The sequence below is a fragment of the Rosa chinensis genome, chromosome 7 (assembly GCF_002994745.2).
Source record: "Rosa chinensis cultivar Old Blush chromosome 7, RchiOBHm-V2, whole genome shotgun sequence".
In the NCBI taxonomy this organism is placed as follows: domain Eukaryota; kingdom Viridiplantae; phylum Streptophyta; class Magnoliopsida; order Rosales; family Rosaceae; genus Rosa; species Rosa chinensis.
The window spans coordinates 49,344,534-49,365,082 of record NC_037094.1 but is presented as its reverse complement, the minus strand read 5'-3'; the positions used below and the strand labels follow the sequence as shown (position 1 = coordinate 49,365,082).

Genomic DNA, 20,549 nt, shown 5'->3' with positions numbered 1-20,549 from the left:
ACTAATTATGATACAAGAAACGAGAAAAAAACCAACTACTATAAGTTACTTAGTTTGAGTCCCAATAGTAATACAAGCATGGATGACATAAAGAGAGCTTACAGAAGCATGGCTCTCCGGTACCACCCTGACGTTGTGGATCATCGAGCTGATGATTCTTCGATGAAGGAGTCGACTCAGTTGTTTGTTCAGCTGAATGAGGCATACAAGACGCTGTCGGATCCCGTGTTGCGTGAGGAGTACGATTATGAATTGGGTTTGACAGCGAATTCATCATGCAGTTCATCTTGTAGGCGTACTACCTATAAATTCAGGAAGGATATGAGTACCGTTGGACCAAATTTGCAATGGCGACAACAGATTCTCGAGTTGAAGAGAAGATCGAACGGCCGTATGGCACGAAAGGAAGGATCCTGGGCTAGCAGAGTCAGGAGGGCAGAACATGTTTCAACCATGGAGTAGTAGTACTAGTGCTAGGACTACTCCTAGTGCTAGCTCCTACTCGCGCTAGCTTTTGACTAAATTTCGTTTTTACTGTACTCATTTATTCATATTCATTTAATTCTTGGGACAACATCCACTTCTTCTATTAAAAACAAACTTCTATAGTTACTTGATCATAGTATGTCTTGAAATGAACTTATCGTCTGAAATTACTTGATTCGATCAAGTTCATAAACTGTGTAATCATCTTAAGCACTCTCTCAAGTCTCAACGTTGACCAAAATGGTAACGAGTAGTATAAAGTGGAGGTTGTCCATCGGTTTTTGAGGTCCAACTGGTGAGGTTGTTAGTTCTATGGACTATGGTGAAATCGGCAGCTATTGAGGTCTCATGTCGTTGAGGTTGCTGCTCAATGAGGTTGTCGGCCATTGAGGTCATTGATTCATAAAGTGGCTGACATAAGTGAGGTTGCCGGCAAGTGAATTCGCCAGTCATTGATCGCGGCTCAGTGGTAAGATTGCCGGTGGTTTAGGTCGTTGGTCAATGAGTCATCGAATTATTGGTGACATCACTAGTTGGCGGGCGAGGGTGCTAGTCCGTCCATGAGGTCCCAATCACTCTATGAGGTTACCAACGGTCATTGAGATCGTCAGCTGATAGTCGATAGGTTGGCAAGACTACCAGTTAGGCAGTATGTGGAGTCCCCAAATAGGTGGTGATGGGGTTTATTAGTTTGTCAATCAAAACCTCTTTAAAATTAATGCTGAAATAAAGGCAGAGGCAAAGTACATTCCATGCAAGTTCTAAATATAAATCCGAAATCTTGCCAAAAAGAAAAAAAAAAATTAATCTGAATCAGCAATATCAAGCAATTCATTCAAACATTGAAGTGTATTATCTAGTATTTACACCTAAACATATGAACAATTCAAAGGAACGAAATCTCAGTTCTTCAAAACAAGGAACAAAATGAACTTCAACCTCTTTTCGTCAAGAATTTGCCTCAGTTCAATAGTTGTTTACCAAGTTGGATAGTTGTTACTCCCAATTAGATAGTCCAGTATTTACGTTGGCCTGCTCCTCACTTTCCACGTCTTGTTCCTGCTTAAGTTAAAGAAACACTAAATACATTGAGACAGACATTTGCCCCCTTTACATTCATCAATGCAATTGTTTCGCCAATCTTGTATTTTAAACAGAGAAAGAGTTGCACACCAGAATAACCGGTCTAAATGTTTCATGATAAAAAATTCTGAAAAGCAAGAAGTTGAACACCAGAATAACCAGAAGTTCCAATTGTATTTATGGAATAAATACTCCTCTGTGATGTTTATCATCTCTCTCATGTTTATTCTTCTATCTAATAAATAATAACCTTGCACTTTATTTTTCAAATGATAATAGTCCAAGGTGGTGAAAGGGGAAACAACAGAACTCTGAATTTCAATCTAAATCACAAAATATGCAAAATACATGCAAACTATTGGTCATGGTTAAACATGTATAAAGATGAAATAACTGAAATTTGAATTTATGCACAGATGCATGTTCCAAAACTTTAGAGCAGCCTGAGCCTCAAAGGGTAAATTAAGTATGATATTAGCAGAATTAATCATTTCCATAAAAAAAGTTTGGTTAAAGAAGTGGTTAAACAACACGATCCATCAAAGAGCCATAACCCCGTTGCAAGTGTCAACTCTTAACATTCAGTTTTGAGCAACTACTGAAACATGATGATTTTGTATCATATATACCATGTAGACTGAGGACAGCAAAGGAAAGTTAGATAGGCTCTTAAATCAGTCATTTAAATAACCGGGCCCAGACTCAACTACAACATATGACATTGGATTTCTTGCATAATCAAATTTTCATAGGGTGAAAGAAAATTCTGAACAGATGTGAGTCTTAACCACATACAGTGGAATACTTTTGGGAAAAGAAGACCAACAAAATTATGTCACTCATAACCTCATATGTTCAATACATATACCAAAATGAACAACCAAGACACCTCAGACACAGAAAGAGAATAGAGATGCATCAGAGACTTTACATGGCAGCTGAGACTTACAAGTCTATCATAGCACCTATCAAGGCAGCTGAGACATGCCATACTCTCCCACTCCCAGGTATTTGGGGGCAATCTGTTAATACTTGGGACTGCCATGCAAAGCAGTTGCTTGTAACCTCTTTTAACCTCTTTATTCAGTTCATAAGCATGCCAAAATCCAACAGGATGCACAGTATGGGATGTACAAGACCAACCTCTCACACAAGGAACATCACATATTGTCATTTTGTAAACTTAACCAAGGATTGATAACAAAATTCAACGGATTTCGTGCTTTACCTTGAATCAAATAATATTATGCAGTAGTGACGAAGGCTTGGTTGAATTGAATTACCAATCATTTTACTGAGCTGCAAGCAGCAATCATTCCTCCTCTTCCTCTAGCAACACTTTGGTTGGCCAATGACACATTATTTTCATATTGAACTATTGGCACTGCTAGTATCATAACAGGCAAAAAATCTATTAAAAAAGTTCCACAATAATTTCATAAACATCGAAAATTATCGTGATTTTCTTATAACCGATCTACTTAAAAATTGCTTTTAATAATTCATCAGAAAATCCTGATGCCATTCTAAATATTATATTTCACAACAGTTTCAATTTGAGACTTGGATATCCCAAAGCTGTTTTGATAAGACCCTTCTAAAATCACAACTCTCTTACAATCAACACGGACAAAGTTCTAGTTTGTAACTCAAAACTGAATGTAAAGATCAAAGTTTGTTCCAAAATACGTTCAAGCTCGGAAGATCCAGAACACCCCATCTATCAAATAAAATACTCAGAAAAGTGTAAAAAAAAAAAAAAAAAAAAAAAAAAAAAGGAAGAGAAAGAAAAGTGATTTTCGGCATTTTAATTTGAAAAGTATGTCGAGTAAAATAATGCAATGATGATAGAAATACAAAGACATATCACTAAAAGAAAACCAGCTAAACTGTATGAAGTTTGTCTTGGAACCTTTTCAGTTCTCTTCTGCTTTGGCACAAGATGTGTCAACAATTCCCAGGAGACCCAAACTGAACCACATTTAAGAACCTGAAAAAATAGAACAATGAAAATGTGGCTCAGTTTTGCCATATAAGAAGAAAATTGGGACTAGATAGTGCCATCGTAAACACTAAGATGGAAAACCCCACCACCATCTTTAGAACTTTGGAAGCAAGGCATGCCAAGCCTCCCAACCATGGCCCTGAAAATGCAGGGAACCATCAATAAGATTCATGATATGGTGCCAAGCATGCACTCACATAGTTACAAGGAAACCACGCTATTGTAACAAAAATCCACAAAGAGATATTTCCTAATAAAAAAACATGCACCCAGATAAGAATAGCCAAAACCATATGTCAATAAGTCTTCCCCCTGTAATCACATAATACAGAGCCTTAACAAATATATTGGGCACAGAGAGTTTAAATCATCCATAGGTGAAAAGGATATTCCAGTTCTTCCACAACAGAAGTACAAGGTCTCAAGGAGACAAATAGTAAAATAAAAAATAAATATCTAAAATATTGGTTTTTGATACTAAATTTCCAAAACCCACATTTCACTATTTCACATATATAAACCACGGCAGACCCGGAACTAAGATTAGCATAACAAGAAAAGAAAGGCCATAGTGAACCTGAAAATATTCACTTCTATTTGAGCTAAGATACATAATTCCCAAAGTACAAATTCTGCATGTTTCAATCTCTACAAATTGGACAACTAGGCTGTAACAATTCATTCTACTTTTTACAGTACGGAAAAGGCAGTAAAAGTTAACTAACATAAAAATTTGTTCCAGCAGAAATTAAGTTCCTTACTTCCATCAAATGTTCATCATTGGAAATGTGTAAGGACATACGGAGGTTTGTCAATAAATCTTCTTGTTCCCAACTTAAAGAACCTGAAGCATGCATTAACATTAGAGTACGGCGATAAGCATGCAACTCCGACCTAGAGTCTTTTGCTGTTACATCCCCTTTCAGAGGAAAGGAATTAAATTCTTGCACATCAGCACCACCAGAAAAAGAGTCTGCATCACTACAAAGGGTATCTTCATCTTCACTGTGACCGGCTAGATTATACCCGGACAACTTATTTGAACTGTTACTAATAACACTACAACTACCAACAGATTCAATAGAGCATGCATCACTATCAAAAACACCATCCGAGCTTCCTTCAAAACATGAATTGGCACCATTTAAAATTCGCTTCTCATTTTCACAATATTGAGTGGAAGGGCAAATAAAGGAAGCGTGCACGTATTTTTCAGCCAGATTTTCTCTTGGGTAAGCAACAGCATCTACCTTCTCAAGCAAGGAAGATGGGGACCGAGAGAAAACTTGTTGCCGCCCCGATTCTTTCTCAATAGCTCTTATCTTTCGGGGATATGCTTCGGTATAAAGAGAGCAACATTGAGAAGGTCTCTTTAATGACGCCGAGGAGACAATATGGGAATCCTCACAACTATTGTTTTCCGGAGGAGGTAAACAATCATTTCCATTGGGCAGCTTTATTCTTAAATTCATTCGTGAGACTGGAGAACTCGTATGATTGTGGTAAGCTGATCCCAGACCCTGCAAATGAAACCAAAAAAATATTAGTAAGTTCAACGACAAGGGTACTACAGGAATATATTAGTAAGTTCAAAGACAAGTGTTCATTTTTCTTAAAAATAAAAAAAAATAAAAAAACAAATTGAGAAGGGAAAAAACATGAAGCTATACGTTGCACATATTATTAACAGACTTAAGTACCATGGAAAATTATATTGCATAAAACTAAAGTGACCCAGATAGATATTTACCTTTCCAATAACAATCCATTCCTCATCTTTCAAAACTTGACGCACCCTGATCCTAGATTTGTGGATTCTAAACTCCTCAAATGATCCAAGCAGCCTAGCCAAGTAATAGTTTTCATCAAAAACCTTCACTAAGTTAGCCATCTTCCAGAAACCAACATCAAAGACCTCAACAACATCACCGACTGCCCAACAATCTGCACCCTGAACAGGCGGAGGACAAGGCCTAATAGCCTTCCGCGGGACTCTCTCAATAACTGCTTGACCTTCCCAGTTAGGAGACCAATCATACCTAACACCGTAAGTGTGTCCATTGCCTGATATAATCACAGCGCACTGCCATGCTCCTGAAGGCCCCTCCTTTTCGTTTAGTACTTCCACCTTGCTCCCTTTCTTGAATCTCATGTTGCTATGTAAGATCCTGAGACCCTGTAACAACCAAAAATTCAAATCTATGAATCAGAACCAACATCAACAACTCCAACAAAAACATAAACGGTATGAAAGCAAAAAACAAATAACTAAATTCACAGTGAATAAGTGAAAGAGTGTACCAAATTAACCATTACAACAACCAGAATTACCAAATACTCAATCTAAAGCCTCAGAGTATATCAAACTGAACCAAACTAAGCAAAAGCCCCAAATACGTAGTTTATGATTAGAATTGGATTTCGCAGCATACGAATAACACAAAAATCCTTCAAAAACATAATCCAATCGCATCCAAGTTAACATAAAAGCAAAGGAACAGAGAATTAAGAACGGAAATTGGAATTAGGAATTGATTGGACTGACCTGCCTTGCGATGTCACAAAATTCGATTGGGATGAAAAGAATACTGATATCGATCTGTTGTGTTTCAGAACCAATTAGAGATTTGGAGTCTCTGAAATTGAGAATTGCCAACTTGGAATTGGGAGGAGCAAGTTTGATAAACCGTGAGAATGAGAAAACTAAAATTGTTTTTGAATTTTATAGTTTCGCCATTTTTTTTTTTTTTTTTAAAACGTTTTTTTGCGTTGGTCTCAAGACAACTTGAAAGGGATGCGCATTGCGCATAGGACACCTACTTCCCTTCTATGAGAAGCTGTTTTTTTTTTTTTTTAGTTAAGTGAGTTAAGTAAGGTGTGATTTTGGCAACAACGGTCAAGGCTAAAGTGGTTGCTTGAAGGTGATAGCAATACCAATTTTTTCCACATGACTACTCTTCACCGAAGATAGTTGAATAGGATCACAAAACTTTCTTTGGGCAATGATTTGTGGATCTTAGGAGAGTTTAACATAAGAGCAGCCTTCAATGATTTTTTGGGAGCCTATTCAGAGCTTCATAACCTAGAAATTGGGGAGATATTTTCAACTGTGTTTCACCAAGCATCTCCCCAGAGCAAAACATCTCCCTTCCAAAGCCTTTCACTATTGATGAAGTCATGAGAGCTACTAAGCAGCTTGGAGCCTTCAAAGCCCTTGGACCAGACGGTTTCCCTGATATGTTCTATCATCAATACTGGAATGTTGTTTGTGATTCTATTAATACAGTGGTTCGTGGCTTCTACTGTGGTGATTTTTCCATTGAAACCATCAATACAACCAACATTGTGCTCATTCCTAAAGTCCCAAGTCTTGAATCTGTGGATCAATTTCGGCCAGTAAGTCTGTGCAACAATGCTTTCAAGATCATCTCTAAGCTCCTAGCAAATCGAATAAAGTCTATCATCCCAATGCTTATTTCTCAAGAGCAGAATGCTTTCGTTCAAGGTTGTCAAATCCAAGACAACAACATTATTGCCCATGAAGTTTATCATCACTTAAAGAGCAAAAACTCATCAAAATCCCATGAGCTAGCTCTCACGTTGGATATGAACAAAGCTTATGATCGGGTCGAGTGAGACTTTCTCGAAGCTACAATGGTAAAGATGGGTTTTTGACCTCAAGTGGATTAAGCTTGTTATGGGTTGTGTCAGTTCAGTATCCTTCTCAGTCCTTCGTAATGGTAAAGCCAACTGCCCATTTAAACCTTCAAGAGGTTTAAGGCAGGGGGATCCCATGTCCCCATACCTTTTTCTTCTGGTTTGTGAGGTTCTCTCATTGAATATTTCTAATGCTGCCGCAAATGACTCTATTCAAGGGGTGACGTTGAGTAAGGATGGCCATATTCTAACCCATCTTTTCATTGTCGATAATGCTCTTTTCTTCACCAAAGCCAATGAGTAGAACTGAACCATCCTCTATTCTATTTCTGATTACTGTTCTGCTTCTGGGCAGCCATAAATCTCAGCAAATCCTCAGTCCTATTCTCAGCTGACACTCCCCAAGATGTCAAAATAAGGATTGCAGACATTCTTAACATCCCTGTAGCTGATAAACCTAGTGTTTACTTGGGTCTCCCTTCTCACTGGGGAAAAACAAAGAGACAGACCCTTGCTTACATTCGTGACAAAATCAATAGCAAAATTAAAGGATGGAAATCAAACTTTCTATCACAAGCAGGAAGAGAGGCTTTGATCAAGGCAGTGGCTTCTGCAGTTCCGGCTTATCATATGTCTATTTTTCAGCTTCCTATCTCGCTTTGCAAAGCTATTAATTCTGATCTTGCAAATTTCTGGTGGGGTTACTCAGATTCAAAGAACAAAATCCATTGTCATGCTTGGCAGAAATTGTGTAACAGCAAGTCTGAAGTGTGAATCGGATTCAGGGAGCTCAATACCTTGAATAAGGCTCTTACAAAGCAGTGTTGGCGAATTCTCAAAAATTCTGATGCTCTTTGGGTGAAAGTCCTGAAAAGTCATTACTTCCCCAGTTGCTCCTTTCTTGATGTGAAAAAAGTTTCGAGACCTTCTTGGGGTTGGAATAGTTTGATGGCAGGAAGAGACACTATTAAACTAAACTCCTTCTGGCAGATCAATAATGGTAAGTTGGTGGATGTTTGGACTGACCGTCGGGTGCCTAACTCAAATAGTGGTATCATTAAACCGATTGATACCATAAATAGATTCACTTCCCTTGCTGTTCATGAAGTCATTGATCTCGAGAACCAGTGTTGGAACATTGAACACTTAGAGCCTTTCCTCTACAACAATGACATTTAAGCCATCAAGTCTATTCCAATTAGAGATAAAAACAAGAATGATTGTCTTATTTGGCCTCTAGATAAGTCTGGTTCTTACAAGGTAAAGTCGGGTTATAAAGGCTTAATTTCCAGTGAACCTATGCAAATGGCCAATAAGTCGTCATCTTCTCATCAAATTGATAAAGGATTTTGGAACATCATTTAGAAGTCTGGCTTTACTCCCAAGATCTCAAATTTCCTTCGAAAAGCTATCTCCAATGCTCTTCCTTGCTTTTGGAATCTGTTCAAGAGGAACATCATTCAATGTCCCATGCGTCAATTTCCTGACACTATTGAGCATTGCCTTCTCCTTTGTCCTTGGACCGAAAGAGTTTGGTTTGGAAGTTCTATCGGCTACCATCCAAGAAAGGAGCAAATCTCCACCCTTGATTCTTGGCTTCAGCTAACTGTTAAAGAAAGTTCCAAGATGACTGATGACTCAAGACAGTTCCTCTCTCACTTAGGTTCCATCCTCTTTAAAATCTGGAAAATGAGGTGCGCGGCTATTTATAAAGATGGAGCAACCAGTCCTGATACGGTCATTACCAAAGCTGTTTTTCAATACAATGAACTTTATGATGCAATTAACTACAATGTTGACTTACTTACCTCAGCTACATCAGACAACCCTTTGACTCGCTGAAGTCCCCTTACAGAAGCTTCAATTAAAATGATCAAACTCATATGGAGCTTGAAATCATGATTCAAGAAAAGGTGGAACTGGTACGATAATTAGAGATCATAATGGTTGCTTTTTAAGATAGGACACATATTGGTTTTGTTATGATAGGATACATCATCTTTGTCATGATATGATGATCTGTCTATTAAAGACTTCACACGGACATCCATTCTCTCGAGCGAAACGAAGCAAGAATCAAAGGTTGATTCTGGGACTAAGAGTGACCGCCGCTGCTACCTTTGGCACCGCCACCGTCCACCACCGGCCTAGAGCTGGTGAAGTCCCTACCATGACTCCATGGATGGCGTCCATCATGGTGATGACACGATTGGTGATGTTGTAGCGACCAACTTTGCTTCCAATTGCGTTTCAGATGCTCAGGCCCAACCAAAATCGTCATTAATTGGTTGTTTCTAAGGCCCCTCGCTCGTTCTACAAGGCATGTTCCTTAAGAAAATTAGGATTGAGATCATCATATGCAAATGATACTAAAATACTCATTATGTTCTTACATAGAATCCAAGGGATGTTGTGGACCAATTCAACCAACTTGTGGATCTTTAAATATTTCATGATGTTGATTGACACGCAAACACGCTGGTCACATGTAGTGCCATTGTCCACTTTTAATGCTACTTATACTACACCCCTAGCATAGATTATATGGTGACAGGCTCACTCCCCTGATCATCTCATTCACTCAATTTGACTTGATATTGCTAGAGAGTTTACATCGAAGACTTTCGATGATTATTGCATATTACTGGGACTGATTTTGGACATCATATTCCCACATACACACCCAAATAGTCTCGCCGACACGACTACGATAGTAGCCCGGACATTGGTAATGCGCACCAATCTCCCTATATTTGCTTGGGGTGATGCAATATCGCATGCTGTTATGCTAATTCGTTTACGACACATCGGCACTCAATCTATCTTTGTGTTATAGATAGTGACTATGTACAAGTATCTCGTTCTTATACATATTTGAGTGCCCCATTTATGTGCCCATTGCGTCACCACAGCTCACTATGATGGGTCCTCATAGACGAATGGGCAAATACATTGGATACAAGACTCCAACAATCATCTGCCACTTAATACCTTTGCTAGACGATCTCTTTTACCGCTAGATTTGCTGATTATCACTTTGATGAGACAGTCATCCCATCGTTAGGGAGAGATAAGAACACGGATGTTCAACATGAATGACAGGAATTGTCGTAGTCTGTCCCCACTATGACTCATCTCTATCCCCGTTCAAGTGACGAGATCACACATATCTGCTGCAAACATGCCTGCAAGGATGGACGTCCTTACGAGAGGACGTAACACCACCCTACACAGAGGTAGGCATTGCACCAATGCCATAAAGAGTGGCACTCTGGCGTCATAGGTCATGGCCCTAGTTAAGATGCATAGGAGGCCTGTGGGTTCAAAAGATACATTAGCACAACTCAATCATTTGATCATCGACACTCAAAATACGTCTCATGAGAATGTTCCAGATTATGGTTATCGTTGGGGGATACCTCAACGTCAGAACCTATTCCTGAGAATATAGAGCTCTCTGAAAATTACATTAGTGTACATGAGACATGGGATAGAAACTTCATCATGATTGATGATGTATTCGAGCCTTTTGTTGGGCATGAGTTTGTGGAGTATGATGATAAACAAACCACGCTTCGTTGATGAATGAATGCCAACGTAGAGAAAATTGGCCTAAATATATGGAAAGATACGATCATGCAGGTTAAGTTGGATTCTCTAACAAAAAGGAAGGTTTTTTGAGCCAGTGATGCCAACACCTCCTAACATAAAACTTGTGACTAATGAGTCTTCGTTAGAAAGCGTGATGAGAAAAGAGACGGTAATCTTGCCTTATGGTGCAAGGCTTCTGATAAAAAGCCCTAGAATCGACTATGAGGAGACATATTCTCTCATAATGGATGTCATTGCACATCCACTACCTTGTCAGTTTGGTAGTTTCCAAATAATTGAACATGCAGCTTACGAATGTGGTCACTAAGTATCTTTATGGGGATCTAGATATGGAATATATATGAAGGTTCATGGTGAACTTCATTTACCCAAGTCAAGTAGCTCTAGACCATGGAGAGCGTTTGCAAAGAGGTTGAAACGCTTACTAAAGTGACTACTTGATTGGGAAGGGATATGTCAATGATGAACTATGCCTGAGCGCTTCTATGACAAGTTTCAGATTTTATCGTTGTTCATGTTGGTGATATGATCTTCATTGGAAGCCCTTAAGGAGTTAAGGGAAACCGCTAAATACTTGAAATTCGAGTTTGAGATGAATGACCTTGGGGAACACAGTTTTGTCTCAGTTTGGAACTTGAGCATCGTAAAGATGGTATCCTGAATGATCAATCAGCTTATACCCAAAAGATGCTTAGGCATTTCAATACTGACAAAGTTAAGCCTACAAGCATCCCAATGGTCATTTGTAGTCTTAATCCAAAGAAAGATCCATTCCATCCAAAGGATGATAATGAAGATGTGCTAGAGGTAGAAGTGCCCTACCTAAGTACAATAGGCACATTATTGTACTTAGCTCAGTGCACAAGATCAGACAACTCATTTGCAGTGAACTTGTTAGCCAGACATAGCTCTACGCCAATGCGACGCCACTAGATTGGTGTAAAAGATATCTTTCGATACATGAGATGTACAATTGATATGGGCATGCTCTATCCCTATAGAGAGATAATGGATTCGGACCTATCACAAACTAGGAACGCCGCCAACACTGGCTTGCATCCTCATCCTTATCCCAAAATAACATTAGCATTTTGGAAGGTTTTGCTGATGCTGGGTACCTCTCTGACCCACACAATGGTCATTCCCAAACTGGTTATGTGTTCACCATGGGTAAGACCGCGATATCTTGGAGGTCTACAAAAAAGACCATAGTCGCTACATCTTTGAACCATGTAGAGATTATTGTTCTTCACGTACTAGTTCATGAATGTATATGGATTGGATCCATAATTACACATGTTCGAAGAAATTGTGGTTTGAAGTCTACCACAGATGGGCCTACGAGCATTTATGAGGATAATGTTGATTGCTTTGAACAAATGAAGCAAGGCTACAACAAAGGTGACCACATAAGCATAATCAACAACAATTAATAGACTTTCCTCAAGATCAGAGTGAACCAGGTTCGATCTGAGGACAATGTAACAGACTTGTTCACTAAGTCATTGCCTAAATCCACTTTTGAGAAACATGTTAGTAGCATCGCTTACAAAAGTTGTCCTAACTCCCATGATCCTAGTCATCAGGGGAGATGTTTACATGTATGATCTTGAAACGCGAAGGGTGTGTTGTACTCTTTTTCTCCTTCGACTGAGGTTAGTTTTGTCCTACTGGGTTTTTATTACTCGGCAAAGTCTTTGACGAGACAACGAGAGGAGCACTACATTTAGGCGACACAAGGGGGAGTGTTTAAGGACATCTGATTTATGTGTCTGGCCCAAACTCTAGTGACTTGTTCAAGTTGTAATACGGTTAGTCTTACGATTAAGTTTCCTTGTAAGATTTATATTCTTTGCTTGTAATCATCTATATAAAAAGACCCTTATAATCAATGAAAGCACAACTCGTTCTCTCCCAATTTCTGATTTCCTAAAATATATCTAATTTTCTCAAAAGAAAAAAAGCACAAGCACCCTTTAGAAATAAAGGATGAAGGCACAAAAGTAACTCAAAACTTAGAACCCTAGAGGCTACTTGAACCCAACACAACCAAACCCAAAAACCTAGTTTGGACCAAACATTTCAGGAAAAGGCACCATAGTTTGCTAGAGTATCTGCTACCAAGATACATTCTTTGAAGATGTGAACATTCATTTGATGAGCTGTATGTAAGCATTTACCCCAAACTGTACGAACATGCCAAGAAACAGACTAGGGCTCCTTGAAGTTATTTGACAGAAGCATTGAGTCCACTTCCAACCATAGGTTATGCCACCCATTTGTCCAAGATAAGCACACTGCCTCCCACTAATTGATTTAGAATACCTAGAAATTGAAAAGAATGATCGACATCATGAAGACGTCATGACCCGAGACAATAAGCTAACTGAAAAGTATAATCAGTTGTCTAAATTGTTTCAATGACAACATGTTAATGAATTCAGCCAATGCATTTGTTGATGAATTTATTCACTAATCACAAATCACTAAACCCGTGCTTTAATTAGGAAAACTTTACTTATCTTCGTACCTACTACCTAGCTAATAAGAAGGAAGAACCTGTATGTATTTCTATTGCAAACTTTGGTTAAGATATCGTGATTCACTCTACAGTCACATAGCGTGGTAGCCGAAAACTGCGCAATAGCGGAAGAATCTAACATTCTTCAAGTGATAGGTGGTCGATGAAGACTATGATTATGATGGTGCGTTTGTGATGGCTTGTTGGAAGATAACAAGGTGAGTTTCTTGGGTTTTTGTCTCAACCTCTTATAGGTGTTAACCGTGTTATTGTTTTACTATTTCTCTACGTGTGGAGTCCGTCTTTGAGGGATAGAACTTTGTTGGCTCTACGATATACAATTCTGATTGAGAGTAGTGATTGCGTGCGCTTGGCTTATTGGTGTTAACCATAAAACGGGAAGCAGATGATACTTCAAAATTAAAGAAGATCGATGTATTGTGGACTACATTAATAGTTTCTTGTCTTAGTATATGTACCACATCGCCATACTGTAATTCAGGTGAAGCCCTAATTTCTTATTATTAGGGTTTCTAATAGTAAGGAAATTAGTGAGCTGATCGAGTCATCGAGCTAAATTGTGTTGTAGCCCTCGTTTTTCAAAATATACACGTACAACTTACACAGCCATAGGAAATATTTCTAACAAAAACCAATTGGATATACATTTCTTGAAGGGAACATGAACTTGAGATGACAAAGGAAGAAAAGTAAAGAAAACGAAGAAAGAAAACCCTACTGTCAGAGAGAAATAAATAAAAAAACAAAAGATATTTGTAAATATAGGACTTTGAAAATGATGCATCCTACTGAAATTTAAGAAACACACATACACAAATGTACATATACATCAAATTTCGTTGTTCGGAGCAAGTGTAAGAATGGCATCTGCAACTGAAAGAAAAATCTTGTCCTTCCCGATTAGATCGGGAAACTCGGATGCATGAATCTTGTCAATCACCAGTGTGCCCGGATTTGCTAAAGCAAGCTGCAGCCAATTAATTGAAACCAAATTACTAATAATACATGCAGAAGAGTAAGGGAAAAATGTTCATTTACCCAAAATAATGACCCAACTTACCCAAACATCTTATAAAATTTCCCACTTACCCAACAAACTACATATTTTTTGCCCTAATACCCAATTAAATATTTTTTATTATTTTGTGTATATTATTGAGACCATTTTGCCCTCCCTCCCATTGTCACTTAGAGAGAAGTCAACAGAGATTTGACCGGAGTCCCGTCACCAGTCGCCGGAATCCGGTTATAAGTCGCCGGAAGTTCTCAAAAAACTCGTCAGAGATCTCATAGGTCACGGGAGAATATTATTGTTCCCCAATAATATTATTACTGCCCCTAGTAGCCCCTAATAATATGATTATTGCCCCCTAAATAATATGATTATTGGCCCCTAGAAATAAGAATGAGAAAAATGGATTGGTCTAAGTCCAACATTTCTCGTAAAAATCCACAAGCCCATTGAGCACCGACACATCACACATCTTTCCCAAACCCACATTGCATTACAAACCCATGCAACTGTCTCCCAAGTTCCAAAGCCGACGTATCCGAATAGGAATTGAGAAATGCACAGAAGGTAATCGAATTCGGCCTCCCCTCCCGCACTGCATTCAACATGTAGGCATTCCAAGTGGCAAGTTTTATCTCAGGAATTTTATCAAACAGTTTCTGGGCATCATCTTCGAGACCATGTTTTCAGTACATATCAAAGACACTGCACCCAACAAAGACATCACATATCTGCTCGACCTTGACGACAAGGGCATGAATTTGTTTTCAAACCACCGGTATACAAAACAAACGGGAGGTCTTGAAGGCCTACGCTAACTCCAAAGGCGAGGATCCGACTTCAAACCTGGTTGAGGTGGTGGAGGGCTAGGAGAATCCGAATACGAAACCGGAGGATGTCGGCGCTGGAGCTGGAAAATCCAGCGCAGAGCCACCGGCCATAACGATTCCCGGTCGGCCTACGACGTCATCCAAGAGCCTCACCGGCTAAGAGCTCGACCGCAGCAAAGACAAGTTCACTTCCTATTTCGACGGCGCATGCAGCTTCTCGCTTGAAGGATCCTTGAGGTCGACGACGACGGTCACTAAGCCAGCACACTGATCGGAGATTAAGATTGAGGTGTGTGTGTGAGAGAGAGCGAGAGAGATCTGAAAAAGTAAAGTCAATGAAGACGTGCTGTTGATAGGTGCTGGTGGCATGATTTGTAATTTATTTGTTTTTGCAGTCTAAAAGCGACGTTGCACTGTTAGTTTGTGTAAGTGGACACAAATATCTCTTAATGGAGTGTTTGGTTCCTGTTGGTCTTAAATTAGGTAACTGGTCACTGCTCCGAAGAGTAATTGGATATTTTAATAAGAGTTTTGCTTTTAGATCAAATTGACATGAGGTACAAATTCAATTAGTGCAATTTGATGTGGACTGACCTGCCTTGCGATGTCACAAAATTCGATTGGGATGAAAAGAATACTGATATCGATCTGTTGTGTTTCAGAACCAATTAGAGATTTGGAGTCTCTGAAATTGAGAATTGCCAACTTGGAATTGGGAGGAGCAAGTTTGATAAACCGTGAGAATGAGAAAACTAAAATTGTTTTTGAATTTTATAGTTTCGCCATTTTTTTTTTTTTTTTTAAAACGTTTTTTTGCGTTGGTCTCAAGACAACTTGAAAGGGATGCGCATTGCGCATAGGACACCTACTTCCCTTCTATGAGAAGCTGTTTTTTTTTTTTTTTAGTTAAGTGAGTTAAGTAAGGTGTGATTTTGGCAACAACGGTCAAGGCTAAAGTGGTTGCTTGAAGGTGATAGCAATACCAATTTTTTCCACATGACTACTCTTCACCGAAGATAGTTGAATAGGATCACAAAACTTTCTTTGGGCAATGATTTGTGGATCTTAGGAGAGTTTAACATAAGAGCAGCCTTCAATGATTTTTTTGGGAGCCTATTCAGAGCTTCATAACCTAGAAATTGGGGAGATATTTTCAACTGTGTTTCACCAAGCATCTCCCCAGAGCAAAACATCTCCCTTCCAAAGCCTTTCACTATTGATGAAGTCATGAGAGCTACTAAGCAGCTTGGAGCCTTCAAAGCCCTTGGACCAGACGGTTTCCCTGATATGTTCTATCATCAATACTGGAATGTTGTTTGTGATTCTATTAATACAGTGGTTCGTGGCTTCTACTGTGGTGATTTTTCCATTGAAACCATCAATACAACCAACATTGTGCTCATTCCTAAAGTCCCAAGTCTTGAATCTGTGGATCAATTTCGGCCAGTAAGTCTGTGCAACAATGCTTTCAAGATCATCTCTAAGCTCCTAGCAAATCGAATAAAGTCTATCATCCCAATGCTTATTTCTCAAGAGCAGAATGCTTTCGTTCAAGGTTGTCAAATCCAAGACAACAACATTATTGCCCATGAAGTTTATCATCACTTAAAGAGCAAAAACTCATCAAAATCCCATGAGCTAGCTCTCACGTTGGATATGAACAAAGCTTATGATCGGGTCGAGTGAGACTTTCTCGAAGCTACAATGGTAAAGATGGGTTTTTGACCTCAAGTGGATTAAGCTTGTTATGGGTTGTGTCAGTTCAGTATCCTTCTCAGTCCTTCGTAATGGTAAAGCCAACTGCCCATTTAAACCTTCAAGAGGTTTAAGGCAGGGGGATCCCATGTCCCCATACCTTTTTCTTCTGGTTTGTGAGGTTCTCTCATTGAATATTTCTAATGCTGCCGCAAATGACTCTATTCAAGGGGTGACGTTGAGTAAGGATGGCCATATTCTAACCCATCTTTTCATTGTCGATAATGCTCTTTTCTTCACCAAAGCCAATGAGTAGAACTGAACCATCCTCTATTCTATTTCTGATTACTGTTCTGCTTCTGGGCAGCCATAAATCTCAGCAAATCCTCAGTCCTATTCTCAGCTGACACTCCCCAAGATGTCAAAATAAGGATTGCAGACATTCTTAACATCCCTGTAGCTGATAAACCTAGTGTTTACTTGGGTCTCCCTTCTCACTGGGGAAAAACAAAGAGACAGACCCTTGCTTACATTCGTGACAAAATCAATAGCAAAATTAAAGGATGGAAATCAAACTTTCTATCACAAGCAGGAAGAGAGGCTTTGATCAAGGCAGTGGCTTCTGCAGTTCCGGCTTATCATATGTCTATTTTTCAGCTTCCTATCTCGCTTTGCAAAGCTATTAATTCTGATCTTGCAAATTTCTGGTGGGGTTACTCAGATTCAAAGAACAAAATCCATTGTCATGCTTGGCAGAAATTGTGTAACAGCAAGTCTGAAGTGTGAATCGGATTCAGGGAGCTCAATACCTTGAATAAGGCTCTTACAAAGCAGTGTTGGCGAATTCTCAAAAATTCTGATGCTCTTTGGGTGAAAGTCCTGAAAAGTCATTACTTCCCCAGTTGCTCCTTTCTTGATGTGAAAAAAGTTTCGAGACCTTCTTGGGGTTGGAATAGTTTGATGGCAGGAAGAGACACTTGTTGATGTTGTCTTCACTTGAAGGCATAGCAGCCGAAAGAATTGAAGACTTTTTGGAGTGGGTAGCCACATGTTTTGCATCCCATGTTTGCATGTGCCAAGTCTAATAATACATATGTGGACAAGGCAATTATGGAGCAGCTGCATAAAGCCATGGAAAGAGAATATATGGCAGCTGGAAAGTAGAGAAAGAGTCAAAAAGCTTGTTGAATTTGGCAGCCTAGTGTTGGTATTCATGATGACTGCGTGTGCTAGACATAGCACATAATTATAGACAGAATTGGGGCATTGCAGCCGTATGGGAAAATAATGAGAGGAACGTGAAGCAGAGAGAAGCAGAAGGGAGAAACAAATTGATAGCCATCCTTGAATACTCATAAGCCTTCCTATTCTTGTTGGTGACTTAGCTACTCCATAGTTGAAGCTTCTTAAGCTTAGTTGTTGGTGTTGCTATGTATTGTATATGAGAAGTAAGAATTCTTCTTCTTCTCTATTTGAATCAAAGGAGAGTTAATAGGTTTGGGTGTATTGGGGATTTGGGTAGAGAGAGTTGTTCATAAACTCTAATTGTATGTTTCTCCAAATTGATCATAGTGGAATATCTTGCCGGCTCCGTAAGTGGATGTAGTTCAATCACACTGATTGAGTGAACCACTATAAATCTTGGTGTTTCTTTGTGGTTTGCAAATAAGTTGTTTTATTTTGCTTTGTTTGTTACTGTTGAATTCATATCAATACCTTGTTTGTTACGCTTCCGCACAACAAACTGGTATCAGAGCTCCGGTTCTGAATTTGGGAGTTGTGTATTGATTGGATTCAATGGTTGACACAAAGAAAAATTCGAGTTCGGGTTCATCGTCGTCGACTACTAGGCCATCAATTGGCAATGCCAAATTTGAAGTTGAGAAGTTTGATGGAACAAACAATTTTGGCATGTGGCAGTGTGAGATGATGGACGTCTTGTGTCAACAAGAATTGGATATAGCTCTTGAAGACAAACCAGAAGATATGAGTGAGAAGGAGTGGAAGCAGATTAATAAGTGGGCTTGTGGTTCTATCAGATTGTGCCTTGCAAAGGATATGAAGTTCTTTATCATGAAAGAAACTTCGGCAAAACAGCTGTGGAAGAAATTGGAAGACCAATACATGATCAAGAGTGCTGAAAACCGGTTTCACCTGAAGAGGCGGCTTTTCCGATTCAATTATCGGCAAGGTATTTCTATGTCTGAACACATCAGTGATTTCAATAAGATACTTGCAGATTTGGCTAATTTAGATGTGCAAATTAGTGATGAGGATAAGGCTTTGTGTTTGCTAAATTCTCTCCCTGACGAGTATGAGCATTTGATTACAACTTTGTTGCATGGAAAAGAATTTGTGAAATTTGATGATGTGTGTAATTCATTGATAAATAATGAGTGTCGAAAGAAGGAGAAGCAATTGCAGAAAGTGACAGGTGAAGCACTTGTAGTAAGAGGAAGATCTAGAGATAGAAATTTTGGTGGAAAAAGAGGTAATTCTCGTTCCAAGTCAAGAGGCAAATTTCCTGCAAAAGATGAGTGTGCTTTTTGTCACCAAAAGGGGCATTGGAAGAAAGATTGTCCCAAGTTGAAGACTAGAGACAAGAAGGGTTCTGAAGTGAATGTTGCAAAATCTGAAGATGATGATGATTTTGGTTTTGCATTGAGTTGTTCATCTACCTTTGATGATGTTAAAGAGGATGAGATTGATTTTGCTTTGGCAAGCTCATCTTCACTTGATTACTCTGAGAAATGGATTCTGGATTCGGGTTGTACACACCACATGTGTCCTAACAAGGAATGGTTCTCTACTTTAAGAGAACTAAATGGTGGAGTAGTTTTGATGGGAGATGATAGTCCTTGCAGAACTAGAGGGATTGGTACAATTCGTCTAAAAATGCATGATGGGGTTGTTAGAGAATTGACAGATGTTCGGTATGTTCCGAACTTGAAGAAAAATCTTATCTCTTTGGGAACTTTAGAATCAAAGGGTCTTACAATCACATTGAAGAATGGAGTTGCCAGAGTTGTGTCAGGTTCACTTGTGATGATGAGAGGTACTAGAGATAGAAACTTGTATTTTCTACAAGGGAGTACAGTGACAAGTGAAACAGCAATTTCTGAGACTACAGATGATGCAGATACTACCAGATTATGGCATATGCGTCTTGGACATGCTGGTGAGAAAGCAATGCAGGGATTAGTGAAGCAAGGTTTGTTGAAGGGTGCAAAGACTTGCAAATTGGAATTTTGTGAACATTGTGTATTGGGAAAGCAGACTAGAGTGAAGTTTGGTACTGCAGTTCATCAGACTAAAGGTGCTCTAGACTATGTTCACACAGATGTGTGGGGACCTACCAAAACTGCATCTTTGGGAGGTAAACACTACTATGTCTCTTTTGTTGATGACTTCTCTAGAAGAGTATGGGTGTATACCATGAAGCATAAAGATGAAGTCTTAGATATATTTGTGAAGTGGAAGAAGATGATTGAGACTCAGACAGGTCGGAAAATTAAGAGACTCAGATCAGATAATGGTGGTGAATACAAGTCTGATCCATTCTTGAAGTTATGTCAAGATGAGGGCATTGTGAGACACTTCACAGTTAGAGAGACACCGCAACAAAAT

At 39.1% G+C, this 20,549-nt stretch overlaps 2 protein-coding genes across 10 annotated transcripts; one reads left to right on the top strand and one right to left on the bottom strand.

Moving 5' to 3' along the window:
• Positions 1-78: 78 nt before the first annotated feature.
• On the top strand, positions 79-462 carry LOC112178080 (chaperone protein dnaJ 20, chloroplastic). The gene has a single exon (XM_024316291.1). The coding sequence runs from the start codon at positions 79-81 to the stop codon at positions 460-462; it is 384 nt and encodes a 127-aa protein (XP_024172059.1).
• A 792-nt stretch (positions 463-1,254) lies between these two features.
• Positions 1,255-6,277, bottom strand: LOC112178543. 9 transcript variants are annotated; one of them, XR_005803694.1, is made up of 7 exons: positions 6,120-6,277; positions 5,325-5,750; positions 4,336-5,094; positions 3,661-3,713; positions 3,482-3,559; positions 2,519-2,953; positions 1,268-1,545 (listed from the first exon to the last, which is right to left on the bottom strand). XR_005803694.1 is itself a non-coding variant. In XM_024316690.2 (5 exons), the coding sequence occupies exons 2-5, from the start codon at positions 5,724-5,726 to the stop codon at positions 2,945-2,947; spliced, it is 1,248 nt and encodes a 415-aa protein (XP_024172458.1). In that variant the 5' UTR covers positions 5,727-5,750; positions 6,120-6,277; the 3' UTR covers positions 1,255-2,944. The 9 variants fall into 9 exon arrangements, 3 of the variants coding, with proteins under 3 accessions (XP_024172458.1, XP_024172456.1, XP_024172460.1); XR_005803695.1 differs by having other exon boundaries at positions 3,664-3,713; XR_005803693.1 differs by lacking the exon at positions 3,661-3,713 and having other exon boundaries at positions 2,519-2,712; positions 2,798-2,953.
• Positions 6,278-20,549: the final 14,272 nt, after the last annotated feature.

What these genes read in the sequence shown, in the direction of transcription:
- LOC112178080 (XM_024316291.1), top strand. Translation starts at nt 79, where the DNA reads ATGGATGACATAAAGAGAGCTTACAGAAGCATGGCTCTCCGGTACCAC.
- LOC112178543 (XM_024316688.2), bottom strand. Translation starts at nt 5,726, where the DNA reads ATGAGATTCAAGAAAGGGAGCAAGGTGGAAGTACTAAACGAAAAGGAG. An exon ending in AATGGATTGTTATTGGAAAG is followed by an intron (nt 5,095 to 5,324) that starts GTAAATATCTAT and finishes TTTCATTTGCAG; the next exon opens with GGTCTGGGATCAGCTTACCA. An exon ending in ATGATGAACATTTGATGGAA is followed by an intron (nt 3,560 to 4,335) that starts GTAAGGAACTTA and finishes CTATTTTTTCAG; the next exon opens with GTTCTTAAATGTGGTTCAGT.